Source organism: Marmota marmota, unplaced genomic scaffold (genome assembly GCF_001458135.2).
Source record: "Marmota marmota marmota unplaced genomic scaffold, marMar, whole genome shotgun sequence".
Lineage (NCBI taxonomy): Eukaryota > Metazoa > Chordata > Mammalia > Rodentia > Sciuridae > Marmota > Marmota marmota.
Window position 1 is genome coordinate 4,294,283 of NW_025999895.1, and position 19,917 is coordinate 4,314,199.

At 47.7% G+C, this 19,917-nt stretch overlaps 1 protein-coding gene across 5 annotated transcripts in view; it reads right to left on the reverse strand.

Annotated features, from left to right (window-relative positions):
- Positions 1–19,917, reverse strand: part of Sec14l1 (SEC14 like lipid binding 1) — a 45,860-nt gene that overhangs the window by 16,247 nt on the left and 9,696 nt on the right. For 4 of the 5 annotated variants that reach the window (XM_048797781.1, XM_048797789.1, XM_048797787.1 and 1 more), the window contains 4 exons: positions 2,760–2,909; positions 2,513–2,644; positions 1,350–1,478; positions 491–725 (listed from right to left, as the gene is read on the reverse strand). In XM_048797781.1, the coding sequence (XP_048653738.1) occupies positions 491–725; positions 1,350–1,478; positions 2,513–2,644; positions 2,760–2,909 (646 nt within the window). The remainder of the gene's footprint in view (positions 1–490; positions 726–1,349; positions 1,479–2,512; positions 2,645–2,759; positions 2,910–19,917) is intronic. The other variant, XM_015504134.2, reaches the window with a different exon arrangement.

The following is a 19,917-nucleotide window of genomic DNA, read 5'->3' on the forward strand; positions in this document are numbered from 1 at the left end:
TCCCTGAGCCCGTCCACCTGGGCACAGTCTCAGCCCTGGACCGACTCCCTGTGCCCCAGGCAGGTCAGGTCTCTGCCTCAGTCAATGTAAACACAGGGAGCATCTTCAGCTTCCCCCACCCAGAAGGAGCCACAATGGCGTGAGCACCCTCCACTCAGTGCCTGGACAGTCCCTGGCACCTGAGCGAGTGAGGTGTCCAGCGGTGGGAGTTCTAGGAGAAAGCACGGATGGCTCGTGCTCACCTCAGGCACCTGCAACTAACCTGAAACATCTTTTTCTGCCCATTAAAAACAAAAACTAAGAAAAAAATCACATGAATGTATCACATAAGCTATAAGACAAGGAAATGAGACCAGAAACAACAAATGGCTTTCTTTCTCCACGTGGTGCTGTGTGTCCTAAGGAAACAGGAACAGGCAGAGCAGTAGGGAGGAAAGGCCCCACACGACTCCTAGTCTAGCCGGAAGAATGGAGCCTTCTTCAGACCCACCATCAGGGGTTCCCACCGTGGGCTCAGGGGTCCCTCCAGGGTTGCTGAGGGCCTCTCCATTCAGCCCCTCCTTGAGGGCAGCCTCTGGGACCACAACAGCCGTGGATGCCACCTGACTCTTGCTGGACGAGGACGTCTCTGAAGAGGGCCCGATGGAAGGTGGGGTCCAGCGCGGCACGAAGGTGATGCCCTCTTCTTCAAGCTGACGAAGGTAGTACTCAATGATTTCCTTCCCCTTAGGAGGAGACCAAGGTTAAGGTGAGTGTAGAGTCGATACTTCAATCATTTGTCCCTTACCAATTTGTGAGGTAACTACCAAAAACTAAGGGCTGAGATATAGCTTGGAGGTAGCATGCCCCAAACTAATCTAGAACACTGATCTATCAGACACACTTGTACTGAACACAATTCTAACCTTGTACCCGAAAATACAACCACCTTCGAGAGCCCCCCACCACAGCTTTAAAACCACGACCCACAGCTCCCAGAGAGCGAGCGGCCGCACCTGAGAAGGTCCAGGGAGCCCTGCCTGGCCACCTGCCAAGAATCTCCTCAACACACAGAACTTTCCATCAGCAGACCCACAAGTAGAACCCAGGGGTGCGGCCACCTCACCCCAACTTCCCATGTTCCCACAATTCCAAGCAGAGAATGTGGTGGCCAGGAGTGACCCGCCTGTGCCTCCTTCACTCCACCTGCAGCCAGCACCACCAGCCCTGCAGGGCCAAACAGAAGGCCCAGGGCAGGGTGGAAGCACATTTCTACCCCCGAGTGACCCGCTCCCGGCCTTCCAGAGGACTAGCTCGGACACCTCAGGAGACTGCTGCCCTCCCTTTCCCATGAAGTCCCAGAGACTCACTTTTTTAATGTTGCTGGTGTACTGTTTCATGGCAATTTTTTCCACTGTACTTTCAAAACCAAAGAAAGATTTGATGTCTAGACTTGCAGACTGTTCAAAACAGGTCCAGTCTTCATTCTCAGGGTGAACCTGCAGGTGAAGAGAAGGCCTGCTGTGTGCGGCAGCGAGGCCTGCTCTGCTCCCCTCGGCCAGCGACCAGAAGGAGCAGTTCTCTTACAACAGAGCTACTCCCATGGAAACAGCACAAGGAGGGTTACAGAGGGCTTGAACTCCAAGACACCAGCGTGGCCTGAGAGGAGCGCTCGTCCTCCCCTGCCCAGTCCCTCACCTCCCTACACACAGAGCCGCTCTCCCACTGGGAATGAAGGAAAGACCCTTCCGTGTCACTGACAGCCTCACGAGGAGACAGACAGCCACGAGCCTTGGACAGAAAGGTGAGGAACTTCCAGCTGCTGGAAGATCAGGGCCATGGGGAAAGCGTAGAGCGGGTTAAGGGGACCGGGTAGGGCTGCAGGCCGCGCTGTCGCCTGGCCACTGGGAACAGGGATCTGGGCAAACCTGAAGGAGGGCTGGGGAAGTCCTCGGGAGGCTGGTGTGCTGGCAAGCATGCTGGCAGCCATGTACAAGGACTGAGGGGGAACCGGCCCTCCTAGGCCATGGCAAGCACTCGTGCTTTTCTCCGAGGGTCATGTGGAAGCACTGGGTTGTGAGCTCAGTGATAAAACTTGACAATCCTAAAGCAGTTCACTGTGGGTTCAGCATTAAGGATACACTGGAGGTGGCTAAGGCGGCAGCAGACACACCACGCAGGAGGCCACTCTAATGACCTCGTGAGAGCAGCTCTCAAAGCAGGGTGGTCGGCAGTGAAGGTGACAGCTCTAATCTCAAACACACACACCATCCTGCTCTTCAGAATGCATTTCTCAAGTAGCAGAGCATGGCAGTGGAATGACTTGGCTATGACTGCCACCACAGTGCAATCCTGCCTGCAGGAAGCCACACCTGCCACTGCTGATCCCCTTCAGAACTGCTAACAGGAAATATATGGCAAAGAACTACCCCAGGACAAAGAGGCACGCCGTTCCAGTGATGGCTGACCACCTTTGGAAGCCGTGCCCCCGTGCCTCCCGGCTGGCGGGCTCCGCCCAGGGCTGTGCACTCACGGTGTAGCAGCAGTGCTCGTTAATGATGACCCGATTGGAAAACGTTTCATTATGGGCCTCAATGTGCAGAGTGCGCTCCCGAGAATTGAGAGAGTTTTTCTGGACAAAATAAACATAATCAACTCCTGCAATCTTTAAAAAAGAAATAAAGAGAAAAGGGTTTATTATCAACACCACTGTGACAGAAGTGGAAACATAAATTCTCTATCTCTGGGACCAACGCCTTCCGGCAGGCCTGGGCAGTTACCTTCTTCAACAGCCGGGGTGCGTCTATGTCCAGCTTGCAGCGCCTTTCAATGACGTGAATGGCCCCGTCTTCACTCTTGAATTCATTCACAGTGTCACTGTCCACAAACATGGGAATCAGCGGACATGTAGGGAACCTCCTTTCATAGGCCTATGGATAAAAACAAACCAAAAAAAGAGACAGAGGAAGTGAATGAAGTCCCAACCTCAGTCTCTCCTTGCCCGAAAGGGAAGGAGTGCTCAATCTCAGCCCGTGCCCACAGGACACGCCACAGCTGGGCTGGTCACCTGCAGCTTTCACTAACCTGGAAAAGACGTCCGCATTCACGACAGTCTGGTGAATTGTCGATTCTGTCCACATAGATACAGGCTAAACATAATTTCTACCAAAATTCTAGCAAATATACTTTGGAGCCTCAGGCAAGATTATTTTACAACTTACATGGAAAAGCGAAGGAACTAGAGTAAATGCCTAGTAAGCTAAAATGATTACTGAAAATGAATAAACTGGAGGGACTCCCGCCCCGGGTCTTTAGGCTTACATGTAGCTATGGTTACACAGCAGTTACATAGTATTGATGGACAGACACACAGCTCCATGGGACAGAACCCAGAACTAGACTCAAACAAATATACCCAAATGATGTTTCCCTTTTTCTTTTTCTCTTTTTTGGTGCTGGGGATGGAACCCACGGCCCTGCACATGCTAATCATGCACAAAACCTTGACTTAAACCTTGACCTAAACCTCACATCTTATGTACAAATTAACCCAAAATAGGACTGCTCATCTAGCATGCTGAAAGCCCTGGTTATGATCCCAGCACTGCAAAAACAGAAGACAAATGAACAGAAACCAAGATAAACCATAGACTTAAGCAAAACATAAAACTATGCACCCAAAATCAATCTGTAAAAGGAAAAATTTACTTCATCAAAACCAAAGACTTTTGCTTTCCTACAGTCCCTGTTAAGAGGAAGACAAAACAAGTCACAGACAGAAACTACTCACAGACTACGTTCTCTGGGAAAGAGAACACACTGAGAACACACAGAACCCAACTAACGCAGTGAGCTGCACAGCAACGCGCACAGTCAGCACCGCTCACCCGAGAATGGCTGGGGCAACCTGCAAGGTCCTGCTCAGAGGCGGGCAGGGGGGTTAAGATGGTAATTTTTAAAAACTCAACAGTTAGAAAATAAGCCACAGACATCTCACCAAAGAGCACACATACAGGTAACTAGACGGTCAATTGAGCAATGAGCTACCACAGAAACTCATACTGAAGCCACAAGGAGGTCTCGCCACAGATCTACCAGAATGACAAAACACAGCCCACCATGTGCTGGTAAGATGTGGAGAGCAGCCCCCAGACACTGCCGGCAAGAATGAAAAATGGTGTCACCAGGAAACAGCTGGGTACTTTCTTAGCACCAAACAGGCAGCTGCCACACAGCCGGGGCCAGCACCACCCTCCTGGGCATCTGTCCCAGAGGAACAAAGGCCACATGCACAGACCCTCCAGGCAGCTGAACTCCCAACAACCCAACTACAATCACCCCAGGGTCCTCCACCGAGTGAATACTGGGCAACCTACAGCCACAGCCTACTGCTGGCCATGGAAAGGGCTGAGCCACTGTCCACGCAATGACCTGGACAATCCCCAGGAAACTACGCTGGGCAAGACAGTTTTCCAACAGTTCCATGCTGCGGTCCCATTCACTAACACTCCTGGAAAGACAAAATTAAAGAGACCGCGAACAGACTTTCAGTTGCCAGGGTTCAGAAGAGATGTAGGTATGGCTGCAGGACGCCAGCACCCTGACCACAATGCTGTATTCCTATATTCCCAAGATGTCACCACAGGGGACATGGGTGAAGACTGGGCAGGATTCTTCCATGTTATTTTTTGTGACAATATACTATTAATATACTGTGATCTACGAGTATCTCAAAATAAAATGTAAGACTTGCTACATAATTTGGGACGACATTTGGAAAATGCACCGAAGCAGCCGATTTAGTTTACTCCGCAGCAATCTACAAAGATCACTGAGCTAGAGACACTGCTGGAAGCACAGCTAACCCAGGTGTCCCGGCCCAGGTACATGGCACAGATGCCACAGGATGCAGGGAGCAGTCTAGCCATAGGCGGCCCAGGATCTCCTCTGCTGTCCCCACCCGTAAAGGAGGAAAAGCAGGGTAATGATGGTGCCCAGGTGACAGATGCCATTCCTCTGTGGGACTGGACTAAAAATGGGAGGAAAGGTTCTGTGACTTCCCATCTTAGATTCATCACAACCTAAACCAAACTTTAGGAAGACATCTATGGAGTGAGTTAATGAGAAAATGGCACAAATGGCTCGATTCTACCTCTGACAGGTGCAAGTAGTCCAAAGCTCTGTCCAGCAAGGAGCCATGGCCTTCCGTGCACGAGCTCCTGCTCACCCACAGCAGGCCTGCTCACCTGAGCAGCAAGCAAAATGCAGACCACGGCACTGTCACGAGGCTCCAGAGGGCAGGGGGGAGCACAGGAACTCCCAGGAGCCCCCACTGCAGTTCCTTGCAGAGTCGCCCTCACTTCCAGATGAGTCCCACTTGTTCGGCTTATGTGACCAAGTAACTGGCTTATAAGGTCCACCAGACTAGGCAGCAGAGGGGAGCGAGGGAGGCAGCTGACACCAAGAACTCGGGGGCAGAAGGCGGGAGTGTCCTGAAGATGCACAGGTTCCACTGAGGTGGAAGGAGGGGAGAACAGAACTCGGTGGACAGAGGTTGGTGGGGGAAGCAGCAGCTCAGGCCTCGAGCCCCCAGAGCTGTCACATCAGCAATGACAGCATGACAGCATGTCCAAGAAAGAGAACACAGAAGCACAAAGAAGCTCCTGGCAGGCAGGGACCACACCCCAAAGGCAGGAGGGAAAGCCCGGGTCACCAACAGGGACACTGACACACAAGGCCTCCTGGGCCTCTCCTCCTCTTCAGGGGACAGGGAGGAAGGAAGACTGGAGTGATAAGAGTCACAGCGGGACAGCCTGGAAGGGAGGCAAGACCCACGTGGGTGACTGAGCACATGTGCCTGTTGGATGTCCTTCCTTTGAGAGTGGAAAACACACTCTTCATGTTAACGCCCTGACCTCCTCCTCCACTCAACAACGTCTCCTCAGCTCCACTAGGGCCGGGACCCTGATAAAGTGTCGGGCTCTCGTGCCTCTTTCCATAAACACCTGAGAGGTGTCTCACTGTTGATCACACCTTGGATAAGCCTCAGGAGGCCCTGGGAATGTGTGAGCATTAAGTACTGAACAAATGAGCAATTCCAGTAAGAAAACCTGAAATCACTGACTTCATTTGTTCCATATTAACACTGAAAACCACCTAAACCGATTTTTAAATTATACACTTAAAATCAAAAACAAAAACCTCTAGCTTTGTACATTACAGCACTATAACACCAAGAATTTAAGTGCACAAGTCTTCAAACAAAAAAAAGGTACTCATTCTCTCTCAGTAGAGGACCTGAATTAGAAGGTTTTCTAAATACCCTCAGTATATTTAAGTTCTTGAAATGGAGTCAACATGAGACATTACCCACAGGACCAAGCCGGAACTTAAAAAACCCTCCCCTCCCTATGGCACCGTGGCCTCCAGGATCCCATTGGCAGAGAGGGCCCATCCCCTAGGGATGAACCAGACAAGGTTCAAGGCCTGCACCTCCCAGCCTCTCTCTAGAGCTGCCTCAGGGTAGACAGTACCTTCCCTTCTCCAAGTCCCAGCACTCTGCCACCAAATGCCTTCCTTGCTGGCCACAGGCAAAGACCAAGTCCCACTTTTCTTTTAGCCCTGAGAAAGAAAACACCTCAACGTTCTTTGTTTAATATTTTTGAATCATGGAATAAAAATGTTAGCTAAGTAGCCTAAGGAGTCTCGCTCTCCCTGGCCCGTGTTTAGAGATATCTAAGGCCAAAGGATTCTACATAATGTGAGCCAAGAAAACCTAGCTTCCTAGAGGATTATGGGAAAGCAAAGCTGAGAAAAGTCGATATAACTTTAGTCTCTGGAATTTTTCAAACTCCAACCCCTAGTTTTCACCTACCTCTACAAAGTATATAAGAAACTCCTGAAAAACAAACAAAAAAACAGAAGCAGTCTAGTTTTATTTAAAAAATGACATCCTAAGCCAGTCATGGTGGCACATAACTGTAATCCTAGCAAATCAGGAAGCTGAGGCGGGAGGATTGGGAGGATCGAAAGCTCAAGGCTAGCCTCAGTGACTTAGTGAGGCCTTAAGAAACTTAGCAAGACCCTGTGTCAAAAGGGGTGGGGGGGACTGCAGGGCACGGTGACACAAGCCTGTAATCCCAGCGCTCTGGAGGCTGAGGCAGGAGGATCATGAGTTCAAAGCCAGCCTCAGCAAAAGTAAGGCACTAAGCTACTCCTAGTGAGGGCTGAGGATGTGGCTCAGTGGTCAGGTGCCCCCGAGTTCAATCCCCAGTTCCAAAACTACAACACCACCACCACCATGTCCCAGCTCTGTCCACTGCAAAGGCCTGAAAGCAATGCCCTCAGTAGCACTGAGCTAACCTGGCACTAGATCTTAATTTGTAAATACATTCCCCACTGAGAAGGAACCTATGCTTTTGGAGAAGTGGTAGGATTACGACTCTGGAGCAAGGACAAGGCTAGGTGACTGTGAAGCACTTCCCACCCAAGAGGAATAACTGGCAGGACTATGTACGTCTGAAGGACACGGGAACCAGCCTGCAGGGGTTTCACCCTCCAACTCTGGGTTAATGTGAGCACCAGAAAGCAAAAAGAAGGCAGGGCAGTATAAACCATGGAATGCAACTAAGAAAAATGGTCAGGGTAAGAAATTTTACAGAAAAAAATGTTATCTAATAAATACAGAGGAATGTTGTGATCGGGAAATCATCAATGCTTGGTGTGGGTAGTCCCAGTGACTCAGGAGGCTAAAGCAGGAGGATCACAAGTTCAGGGCCAGCCTCTGCAACTTAGTGAAGCCCTAAGCAACCTAGTAAGACCCTGTCTCAAAATAAAAAAATAAAATGGGCTGGAGATGTAGTTCAGTGGTAGAGCATCCCTGGGTTGATCTCCAGTACCACAAAACAGACAGAAAATAAATTTTACTCTATCAATGTTAAATTCCTTAGGTGGGATATTGATCATTCTTATATGGGAAAATAGCTATTCTTAAGTGATACACACTTTACTACTTTGGAATAAAGTGCTGGGCTGGAACTGTGGCTCAGTGGTAGAGTGCTTACCTCACGTGTGTGAGGCACTGGGCTCGAGTCTCAGCACCGCATATAAGTATATGAATAAGATCCATCAACAACTAAAAAAAATATATTAAAAAAAAAAAAAGAGTAAAGTGTCAGGATATACACAACCTGCTTTGAAATATTTCTACCAAAAAATCTAGGGGTGGGTGTGGCTGTGGGGGTAGAGGGTGGACAATCGTTAGCTTTAAGGGAAAAAGTTCACACGAGAAATAAAAGGTGTGCCAGGCCCAGTGGCACATCTCCTGTAATCCCAGCACGCCGGAGGCTGAGGCAGGATTGAAAGCCCAGGGACCTCAGCAACTTAGCGAGGTCCTAGGTAACTTGGTGAGTCCCTGTTTCAAAATACAAAATAAAACTTGGTGTTAAAGTGCCGGGTTCAATCCCCAGTGTCCCCCACAAAAAGAAATAATAGGGCTGGGGTTGTGGTCAGTGGTAGAACGCTTGCCTAGCACGTGTGAGGCCCTGGGTTCGATCCTCAGCACCACATTAAAAAAAAAAATTAAAAAAATAAAGGTATTGTGTACAACTGAAAAATAAATATTAAAAAAAAAGAAACAATAAATGCTTTTATTACACATAAAGTCAGACTATACAGAGACTGGTACAAACCAGGAAACCAGTATACCGCTCTTGCTGTCTTTTGCATCTGATCTGAAAATGTCCGTGAACGATGGTCTGCCCAAAGCTCTGCCCAGGTGTACAGGGCAACAGGCGCTGCTCTCCCTTGGCACCCTGCCCTCTTCCAGCCCCAGGCTCAGCAGAAGCAAGATGAAGCAGAACCAGCCCTCTGGGTTTTCACAGGAAGTCCCCCTACTTTTAACACCCTGTTTGGACACAAGAGCCACACCAGCAGGCCTTCAATTTGGATCCATACCCGGGAGAACCCACTTATCAACTGTCACCAGGGTTCGAATCACTGTGTCAGATGAGCAGAAGCAATTCCCAAACTTCGACTTATTCCTCACAAACTCTCTGCCATCCCCTGATCACACCACCCAGCACTTCCCAAAACACAGTCAAGAAAGGTTGAACAAAACAGCCTCCCAGAAGTAATTTCCTCAGAGAGGAAGAACTGTCCCTTGATAGCTCCCTTTTAAAGAAATACTTTTTTAAGAGAAGACTACTATAATCATTTTCTCACTCTCTTTGTTTAACAGAGCAATTGTTTCAATAATAAAAACAAAACTAAGACCTTATCAACTTGGCCCAGAGGAAAGCTGCCTTCTGGGTAACGGCTTCCTCCCACTTTCCCACACCCACTCTTTCCCTTTCAAAGGATTTCTGAGCCTGCAATTTGGAAGCTTGGCAACATACTTTCAGCTTTTAACCAACCTCTGAATGCAATTTTGACATATTAAAAGGTAGAACTGTGCTCAAGAAAACCATATTTTAGTGAAGGCATTTCAACTTGAGAATTAATGAGCTGAATGGTGCTTTCTCCAAGAAATTCCATTTAAAGAACCTACCTTCAAGCTGGATTCTCTTCATACCAAGTTTGTCAACAAACCAAGGAGCTCTGCATTCTACAGAACAAGTGGGGTGTTCTATGGCACTAGGTGTGACCAGCAGACTCAGTTATAAACAGGTCTGGCTTCACCTGGAAAGAATCAGCAGGTGAAAAGGCCGCCCTTCGTCTCTCTCAGAAGCCACCAGCGCGCAAAGAAGCAACCGTGCAACCTACTGAGGAAGCGTGGCTAAGGCCCTCGCGCTCCGTCCCGTGGTTCACTATCAACAGCAGCTACCTACAGAAGGCGGCACGCACAGGCTGCCGCTGGGGACCCTGGGGCTTCCAGAGAGTCTAACAAGGGCAGACTAGGGACCCCGCCCGGCCTCAGTGGAGAGGGGACATGAAAACCTGTAACTGCACACAAGAGCAGAAAAGAGGACTGAGGGCGGGCCACCAAAGCTGGTGGGGAACCACTTCAGGCCGGGCTGGCGACAGCTGGGAGAAGTGACCCAAGGAAGGAGGAGCACCAGCACAACTCCAGAGAGGCCTTTCCGCCCCACTGCTAGACGCCCCCTAGTCAGCAGGAGGCTGGAGGCAGAGGGCGCAGGGAGCAGCTCGAGCACATGAACAGCCAGGTCAAGGCTAGATAGCAGGTGGCCACTCTCCAGGACCCATCTGGCCACTGCACAGCCCTCTGTGGGCCTTGTGGCCCACTCCTGTTTCCTCAGCAGGTCACTAGGAGAAACTTCTGTTCAGTCCACTGGTAACTGAGGTGTCCAGCTCCAATGCTGTTAGGGAAGCATGTGTTTATGAGGCATTAACAGAAACTCAAATTCACCAAAACTTGACCCCTTTTAAAGCGAGCCCTCAACAGTTAGCTATGGCACACTTCACTTAGGCACCCAACTGCCTGGGGACAGCCCATCGCAGAAGCAGCTCCTGGCGCTCCGCTCCACCAGTGCTACCAGCAGTGCTGCACCCAGGCCAGGCCTCAGCGCGACGATGGCAAGTCCTGGCCAAGTCCTAACGGCATTGGGGAATACCCCCTGGGAAGATGCTCTGAAACAAAACAGTCTGTGAATCTTTGGCAGACCCCAAGGCCACCCTCCAGGATCAAACTCCTCTCAAGGTTAAATCCTGAACTGCACTGGGGAAGACTCCACGATGCTGACGCTGCACCTTCTCCAGTAAGACAGCCTGGAAAAGCCCAAAGCTCAGCCACCAGGGTGAGGAGGGCTCAGGAAAGGGCATCAAGGGCCTCCTAGGGGGCCAAGGCACCCCACAACGAGGCAGGACTCTGCGGGAGGTGTTGAGTATGGCAGGACGGAGACAAGTGCTGTAGAAAGCAGGCCGTGGGCGCAGCTGCAGAACAGAGGGAAGGGGCTGCTCTCGGCCACTCTTGGCCACAGTGGCACAAACTGGCTATGTTTACTTTTTCTTTTTAATGTGTTGTTTTATTAGATGGGGTATTGCCTAGTTGCCCAGAATGGCCTCAAACTCACGATCCTCCTGCCTCAGCCTCCCTGATTGCAGGCCTGAGCCACTGTGCCCAGCTCTATGCTTATTTTTCTTTTTAATATTTATATTTTAGTTTTGGGTGGACACAATATCTTTATTTTGTGTCTGTGTGATGCTGAGGAGCACACCCAGTGCCTCATGCATGCCAGGTGATGCTCTACCCCTGAGCCCCAACGCAGCCCTCTATGCTTACTTTCCACAGTGGTCAAGGGAAGGAACGGGGTGCTGGCGACAGCAGGAGCTCTGCACACAGCCCATGTGATCCAGGAGGCCTGCCGTCTGTTTTGTAGCCCTGGGGATGGAACCTGGGGCCTTGAGCCTCACCCCCACCCACTCTGATTCTAAACATGATCAATTTCTGTCAGAGGACAAGAGAAAGAACTTCTAAATTCCTTCCAAAATCCATGTTTTCATCTTAGGAAACAGCACGCTGACTCAAGGTGTCTGACCCACCAGGGTGTGTTGTGTGGCCTGCACCAAGGCAAATGCTCTAGCCTGAGCAGAACGCCACCCTCCCCACCTCCTGACAGACCTTCATGTGACCTTCCTAGCAGGCAACAGTGGCACAGTCCTAAGGGACCTGGGAAAACACCCACAGAATGAACAGACTTCACATGCAGAAAGTTTTCATTCCACAGAGAAGTCATGAATCAGATTTTTGGTTATATTTTAAAATCGTATCAAGACAAAACAACAAGAACAGCAACCCACCCCCTGCCAAAAAAAAAAAAAAGAACCACCCTCCACACGGGAGGACAGTTTTCCTGGCTCCTGAGACATTCAGGTGAGTGGCGCCAAACCAGGCTCCTCTGCTCAGCCTCACAGTGCGCTCCCAGCTGGGACCACAGTCGGACGGAAGCCCTGATGCAAAATGACCAACAAGGGTCTCCTGCTACAGGACCAAATCCACAGCCCTGGACATTTTAGGATTTTCTACCAGACATTTCCACCCTGGGGTCCTAGAAACAAGTACTAGCCCATGACTCCCTCCTCCACGAGCCACCCCAGCACGGGAGCAGCGGCCTAGGCGCAGGAGCAGCAGGCAAGCCCTGGAGGACTGGGACACCGCCCACAGGCACAGTCTGACAGCTCCCACCTCCCCACACACTCCCAAAAGACAGTGGACCTGGTGCTTTCATGCTGCACATGACAGTCATGTGACCTGTCCTTCCTGGTTCACAGGAGAGAGCTAAGAATCAGTAATGTCAAGTGTCCATAAAGGACTGTTGTTTTGCATTGACCAAAATACCTCACAAGAACAACTTGGAGGAAGGAAGGTTTATCTGGGGCTCGGGTTCGGGGGCCTCAGTCCATGGACGGCCACTCCACTGCTCCGGGCCTGAGGCGAGGGGAGGGGCAGCGGAAAGCTGCTCAGCTCATGGCGGGGTCAGGAAGCAGGGAGAGGGGAAGGGCCCAGGGCAGATGCTCCCTTGCAGGGGACCCGCCTCCCCCAGCCACACCCCAGCTGCCCAGTTACCACCAGCCAGTCCATTCAAACTAGGGTGGACCGACTAGGCTGCAGCCTCACAGTCCATTCACTTCCGCTCTGAGGACTCCTGCAGGAACAGGAGCTTTAGGGGACACCTCAGATCCAACCCTAACAAGTATCACGGCTTCTGAGTAACTGAACCCCTTACCATAAACACAAAATGAGCACGAAAACAAAATTATGCTCAAAAGAAAAACAATCACATAATCTACTAAAAGATCAGCATGCTTCCACTGGGCTTAAGCAAGACTGCCACTCAGATCTGGCCTCAGATGTAAGGCAGAAGAGGAGGATGGTTCCAGGTGATTCCTGATTAAGAACACACACTGTATTCTCTCTCTCCTTGCTGACCCAAATTTACCAACCACACAGCTTAAGCCTTGGTTTAACAAGATCTTCTAGAATATTTTATCTTTTTAAATTTTTGAATATTTTATCCTTTTTATGAGTTTATTTTGTTTTGTTTTTTAATCTTGAATTACCTGTAAAGAATTCTTCTTCAAGAGTTTCCAGGAAAGATCTTCAGAAAACTTTTGTTAACACTAACAGACTGACAGTTACTGAGCTTCCAAATAAAATTCAAGTATGCTTGTTAACTATAAATCCTCCATTTTAAGTTAGAAATATAAGGCCCATGCCTGGCCAGCGTCTTATTTCTGAACAATCTCAGGACTGACCTCCTCACCACAGCCTAGGGCTCTGTTGCACTAATCTCTCTCTCACCCTGAGGACACTCTCAAGACCCTTCTGGTTGGTACGTCCGGGCACACCCTGCCTCAGAGGGTTCATATAGCACCCCTGGTGTCACAGCAGCTTTCCGACATGCCACAAAGCCAAAGTAAAGACATTTATTAAGATATCTGGTCCAAACAATTTGTAAAGCAGCTGACTCTTAATAACAGCAAATCTGAGAGGGGGAGATACATTAAGCTAAAGGGGAACAATGATTTCCTTCAATTCTTGAATTCAATCCACCCTACTATTGATGAGAAAGTGAGGTGATGGAGAATGACGTGGAGCACCTGCCACTGCTGCCGGACAGGAGCAGGCACCACACACAGGAAGAGTGAGCCCAGACTGGACTTAACCAATAGTGGCTCATCAATTGTTAACAAACACACCGCAAAATGTTGATAATGGGAAACCGTCGGGGGAAGTCGGGGAACTACACTATCTGATCACTTTCCTATGAACCTAAAACTGCTCTGAAAAATAAAATGAAGACTATTTAAAAAGACTATGAAAAAAAAAAAGGCATCATGAACCACCTCAGCCAGAGTAAAATCCAATCAACTATCCATGTGTAAAGAAAAGAGAAATACAAACTTCTTTGAGACGTTCTCTCAGGTTCTAAGAAAAACTCAGTGAAATCCGTAACATCATTTATTCCACAAACACTCACTCCCTCCACACAGCAGGCAGGGGGCAGGCTGAAGGGCAAGCAAGACAGGCCCCGCCCACGAAGTGCCCGGCCACCTAAGGGACAAGTGGGGAGCAGGCCCCAGCCCCTGCAGCTCCACCCAGGGCCACTGTGCGCACAGCACACAGCAAAGATGAAGTGCTGAGCAGGCGTGGTCTTTCTACAAAGTGAGCGTCTCCCCCATTTTAAAATGAGAAAACAGGCTGAGGCAGCTGCTCTGGATGGGCAGCGGGCATTTCAGGGCACAGGCTCTGAGCCGGAGAGAAGCCCCTGCTGCGCACCCCAGGCCCGCCCACGGCAGGTTCCAGCCTGCAGCGCTGTCAGGTGTTCAACAGGCCCCGACACAGAATAAAGACAAGACTCGATAAATGTGGCCACCGTCCCATGCTGCACACCAGCTGCTGAGCAGGAAATACAGACCAAGTGCAGCTAGTCCAACATCCAGGAACCGGCTGGGCGCCCCACAGAATAAGCCAGAGCCTTTCCAACACAAACAGATTAAAACACTAAATAAGCTTCTCCTCTAGCATTTTATCTTTTTACTATGCTTTGAAAATGCACCGCATAAAATCCATGTATTCATCAAACTAAAATAATTATCTCCCCCAAGACCCTAAAAGTATAAGATGTAAATCTCATGAGGCTTTGTTGGAAACCAGTTAAGTTTATAATTAGCCAACTATAAAAAACAAATCTAGGTATAAATAACAGTACACAGGTCTCTCTTCTGTTAAAGAAGAGAAAAAGCCATAAAGATAGGAAAATTATCGTATTTCAATCTAGGCACTAAGACCAAAATATTCCCGTTATAGTTGAGCACAGGAAATACATGGAGAGCGTGAGTCACCTGATTAATTAAGTACACTACATTCAGTTGCTGGAGGCAGAAAAGATGGCCCTGAACACATGACTCAAGCTGGGAAGAGAATCTTCATAAAATAAGTGAGGGGGAGTGAGGAACCTGCTGCTCTATGCAGAGGTGTCCACCCAGCTGGCCCTGAATCAGGCCTCATGGGAGGCACTGTAGCAGGATGGCATCAACACCTTCCACAGTCTAGGGGAGGAGAAGGAACTCAGGTAGGGAACCAACGGTGAAGCGCCACAGTGGCCTGAATAAATGTCCACATGAGCCTGCTGTTCCCACAGTCCCAGGAGAGTCACCCACTGTTCTCAGGACAAAGCTTTCTGGGGCAATCTTGCACAGGTCCAGACCAGAGACACCATGCCAGCACCACGGCCTCACGCGACTGATGTGCTACTTCTGCTCCCAGAGACTCCATCCACTCCCTCTCCACACAAACACAATTATCATGCCAACCACCCAGCTGGCCTCTCCCAGCACTGCATTTCGAGAGGACAAACTTGTGAGGCTGCACAGCACAAAGAAGGGCCGGAAAATCCAGCGGCGTGACCTGTAGGGCAGAGCCGCCTGTTCAAGAGAAGAGAGACCTTTAACTGCCCAGCAGAGAGCCAGATCAGGCCAGCAGATCCAGAGGAGCAAGGTCAGGGAAAGGAAAGGGAAGGGTCCTTTTTTTTTTTTTTTTTTTTAAGAGAGAGAATTCTAATATTTATTTTTTAGTTTTCGGCGGACACAACATCTTTGTTTGTATGTGGTGCTGAGGATCCAACCCGGGACGCATGCATGCCAGGCAAGCGCGCTACCGCTTGAGCCACATCCCCAGCCCCAAGGGAAGGGTCTTTTAAAGCCAAGACTGCAGTGTGGCTCCCTGGGCAATCAGGAAAGCCAGGTGTCTGCAGCTGCATGTGGCCCGCTCCGGTTCTGCCCGTGCCATCTCAGGAATGGCACTGCAGCCAAGCAGCTTAAGCCTCAGTCTCCTCATTTGTAAAGTGAGATAAAAGAAGAGCCTACCCACAGAGCAAGCATGAGCAGTGAGTGAGCTACTGGCACGTGAGCACCCAGCATGCCAGCTGTCATCCTTAGGCCTTGGTAGGCCTCTGTAAAGGGTGGGCCAGTGGGGGTCTCAGGCTGGCTCTAGGCCAGGCAACGTCACCTCCTCATGCAGCCCTTGGAAACAGCTCTGTGCTCCGCTCCAGGGCTAGCACGATGGAATGCACGTGTCAATCCTGCAGAAAATGAGACCCAGAAGGCAGCCACCCCAATGCCACATGGCCCTCCTGTCTCCTTGGTACCTGACCAACGTTCTCAAACTACACTGCTTCACAAGTTTCAAGTTTTAATGTTAAAAACATGATACGGTTGTATTTAAGGATCTTAACATCACTTACAAAGCATTCTAAAATGGCCTTCATGGAAAAGAAATGTGACCGTAAGAATCCATTGATGTACAGACTTTTAAAATCATCTTTTCCACTGTATAGCAACAGCAGTCAAAACGTACATGTGTGATAATTTCCACAGATCTAAGTTACACCCAGCAGAGGCTAAAAACACTATCATCACTACTGTCCTCTGCTTCCCCGGCCAGCATCACCTCAATTAGAACTAGTATCCGAGAACTACCTCTCCTGATCCCCTGCACAGAAGGATGCCTGTCCATGTTAAAATACTTGAGCCAACAAACTAGTCATGTCAAACACAGGCAGGACAATTCAAGAACACCCCCCACCCCCAGCCTCTCTGATTTCAATGGTCAGGTTTTGAACAGAACCCAATTTTAGGAGACTGGGCTGACTTGGATTCACGAAAGTAAAGCAAAACCCCTGTGACTCAGAGCCACCACTTAAAGAAGCAATCCACAAACCCCTTTTAAAACAGAAGAGTTTCCCTGAACCCTTGAAAATAATCAGTGTTGACTGGTTATTTTTAATATAACCTGTGATTCCAGCTTGGGAGGCTAAGGCAGGAAGGTCACTTGAGCCCAAGAATATAGGGCCAGTCAGGCAACAGAAGCAGACCTTGTCTCAGAAGAATACAAACAAACTGAAGAGACCCCTTGTGTGATAACAAAATGCAAACTAACAACACACATTTAACGGGGAAGAATCCAGAGGCTGAAGACAAACTTACCCTCACAGCAACACGGGGCTGACCCACTGCCCCCAGTCTCTCCATTTGAATCCTGGCTTTGGCTATACTTGACTCAGACACATCATATGCATTTTAATTTCATCTCTATTTTTTATACTTGCTTCAATCATTAAAATAGCATTATCTGTGCCCACAAAATATAAAAGCAAATCACTATCTGCTCATGCTCAGTCATAAACACTGATGTTCTTCTAGAGGATCTCAACATATTTATGCTGTGTTTTCACTATCAAAAGTAAGGGGCCAGGGTTGTGGCTCAGTGGTAGAGCACTCACCTAAGCATGCGTGAAGCACTGGGTTCGATCCCCGGCACCACACAAAAATATAAACAAATAAAATAAAGGTATTGAGTCCATCTACACTAAAAGAAAAATATTTTTTTAAAAAGTACATTAAGAACTGAGACTGTGGCTCAGTGGTAGAGCACTTGATTGGTACGTGTGAGGCACTGGGTTCAATCCTCAGCACACATAGAAATAAATAAATAAATCCATCTACAACTAAAAAAAAAATTTTTTAATGTTTTTAAAAAGTATATTAACCAATCCCTGTTAGAGGATTAAAGGATACTAGTTAGAAAAAGAGTTGTACACATCTTAATAAAAGATCTTTAAATTTAAAATACCTGTCTCTGTCAATAAATCTCAAATGTCAAATGCGTCACATGCCACAATGACTTAAGTCTTGGGCAAACAAGACTGTCCACAGTGTTATGAAAGGCTTTACTTCTGTTTTTGATGTGTTTAACTTGTATTTAAAGCAATCACATGATGCTAAATGGGTCCAATGGAATCTAAAATATGTCATGACTTTCAAAAACCATTCCCAATCCATAAAATTTTTGGTCTAATAAAGAATGAACTGAGATATATAAATATATCTCTGACAACAAAACAGCAGTTTTGCACATTCCTTCAAATCAAGATGGACTTGGCAGAGTTCTGTTTTACTTTTCAGAGTGTAAAAGATAAATTTGTGGACTTGAGAAAAGCATTTGGTGTTCCAGGGAACTGCAGCTGTCAGCTTTTAAAGATGCCATGTGTTTGCCCACATAAAAGAATGCAATGAGCTATGGAAATATTATCTGGTTCATGAACCAGAATAAATGCTCATGGAGTCAGCAAGTTGATAGAGGATTTAGTTTAATACATCGGGAAAATATCTATCCTGTAGTGTTTATTAAATGACTATTTTACAAGTTGCACATCAGATATCTTGAAACACTAACAATTTAAATCCTACTCCAAAGAAGAGGGTGGGGTGTGGCTCAGTGGTAGAGCACTACAGCACAACCGTTCTACAGATGACCCTGCCTGTTGTTGAATGACCAAGTCCTCCTGATTTCTTCCCTCTGCCTGCCTGCCTGCCTGCCTGCCTTTCTTTCTTTCTCTCCTGGTAAAGAATCAGAATTTAGAATGGTTAGAACTCACATTCTAAACCAACTATGTGTTAAGAAAACTTAAGTCAGGATGAAGATACAGCTCTACAGTAGAGGCTGCGTAGCATTAGGCCCTGGTTGCATCCCCAGCAAGGGAGGGAGGGAGGTGGGAGGGAAAATGGAGGGGTGCGGAAGGCAAGCAAGCAAAAGTATAAATGAAGATAATAAGTGTTTAGGAAATGCACTTTCTAAATATTTGTAGCATAAATCCTACAACTCCCCAACAACCACTTAAACCAAATTACATATATATATATATATATGTGTATATATATATATATATGTGTATATATATATACACACACACACATACATACCTACTAACCTTTGGTTTTTAATAAATACACAGGTGTTAGTTAAACTAGGAAAAAGAAAAGAAACACATTTTATGATTAGGACTATCTAAAGTCAGAGAATAATAATTAAGGGGAAAAAAAAAAGAATTACTTAACCAACTTCTCAGGTTTAAACTTGGAAAAATCCTGAAAAGAAAATTAAAAAGAAAATTAATTCTTTACTCTGATAGAATGGTAATTCTATCAGAGTAAAGAATTTTACTTAAAATGAATTTTAGGTTCTGCAGGAGAATCACAGAAATAGTGCCTCTGCATGCTCTGTGTTTACACTATGGGACCAAGTCACCTGACAAACACAAGTGATACACACAAGAGGACACATTTTCAGGTGACTATAGAAATTGCACGTTTTAGTCACAGAATATAAATTCTATTTTACTCACAAAAAACACCATTCACATCAGAATCTTTTGAAACACGATCTAAGTAGTACATACATCCAACCAAAAGAATAGGTTCCAACATGACCTTTTGTTAAAACTGTCCTAACCAGAAGTAGAAGTAATACAGGAAGCTTAAGCTTAAGCATAAGTTCCAAGCCTCACTTATTCTTTAGACTAATCTATTTGAGAGTTTAGTACATGCTCAGGATCAAAAGCAAGATGGTTTGGTCTGTGTGTGTGCACGGGTGGTATCTGTGTTCTTGCACAGGTGAATTCTATTTCAGGTGTACTAAATCTGCCCTGGAAGAGTCAAACAGATTTCTAGCCAGCCAAGAGTCTGGGGGAATCTGAGAGGCACCCAGACTACAGGTAAAGCCTTGAGATCTTTGGTTTATCAAGTGACAGTTGAAGCCACAGGTTTAGATAAAGCTGCCCAGAAGAAAAACCAGGTGAGAAAGCTGGACAACTATTTCTAAAACAGCATCAACTACTAAATACAGTGTCCATATGGCCAAGAAGCACAAAATATACAAGTAGGTGTCCCAGACAGCCCAAATAGATAAAAAGGAAGAGTGAGTCTGTACCCAAGAAGGCAAGAAAGTGGGACAGAAAAAGAAAAGCCAGAAAGATCTAAAGGGGAGAGCCAGGAACCCAAGAGGAAGACAGCTAGGCACACAGCTATCTCATCAAATATGCAAGGCATTTACAAACGAAAGCAGCAATAACTCAAGTCCTCTAGCACAAAAGCAGGGCAGTACAGATCTATGAGCTGCACAGACTGATTTCCTTTCCTTCT